The sequence below is a fragment of the Eimeria mitis genome, genomic scaffold (assembly GCF_000499745.2).
Source record: "Eimeria mitis Houghton genomic scaffold, Emh_scaff170, whole genome shotgun sequence".
NCBI lineage: Eukaryota > Apicomplexa > Conoidasida > Eucoccidiorida > Eimeriidae > Eimeria > Eimeria mitis.
In genome coordinates this window covers 25,474-25,761 of record NW_013570015.1, presented here as the reverse complement: position 1 = coordinate 25,761, position 288 = coordinate 25,474, and the positions used below count along the sequence as shown (strand labels likewise).

The 288-nt window shown below is 67.7% G+C and overlaps 1 protein-coding gene across 1 annotated transcript in view; it reads left to right on the top strand.

Moving 5' to 3' along the window:
* EMH_0001770 (uncharacterized protein) overlaps window positions 1-288 on the top strand; it is a gene marked incomplete at both ends in the record, with an annotated part of 7,222 nt that overhangs the window by 780 nt on the left and 6,154 nt on the right. Inside the window, one exon of the mRNA XM_013495697.1 lies at window positions 3-288. Within this exon, the coding sequence (XP_013351151.1) occupies window positions 3-288 (286 nt within the window). The remainder of the gene's footprint in view (window positions 1-2) is intronic.

Sequence of the window (288 nt, the reverse complement as noted above, 5' to 3'; positions counted from 1 at the left end):
ACAGCAGCAGCACCAGCAGCAGCGGCAGCAGCAGCAGGAGCAGCAGCAGGAGCAGCAGCAGCAGCAGCAGCACCAGCAGCAACAGCAGCAGCGCCAGCACCAGCAGCAGCAGCGCCAGCAGCAGCACCAGCACCAGCAGCAGCAGCCGCAGCAGCAGCACCAGCAGCAGCAGCAACAGCACCAGCAGCGCTGGCACCAGCACCAGCAGCAGCACCAGCAGCAGCACCAGCAGCAGCACCAGCAGCAGCAGGGGCAGCAGGAGCACCAGCAGCAGCACCAGCACCAGCA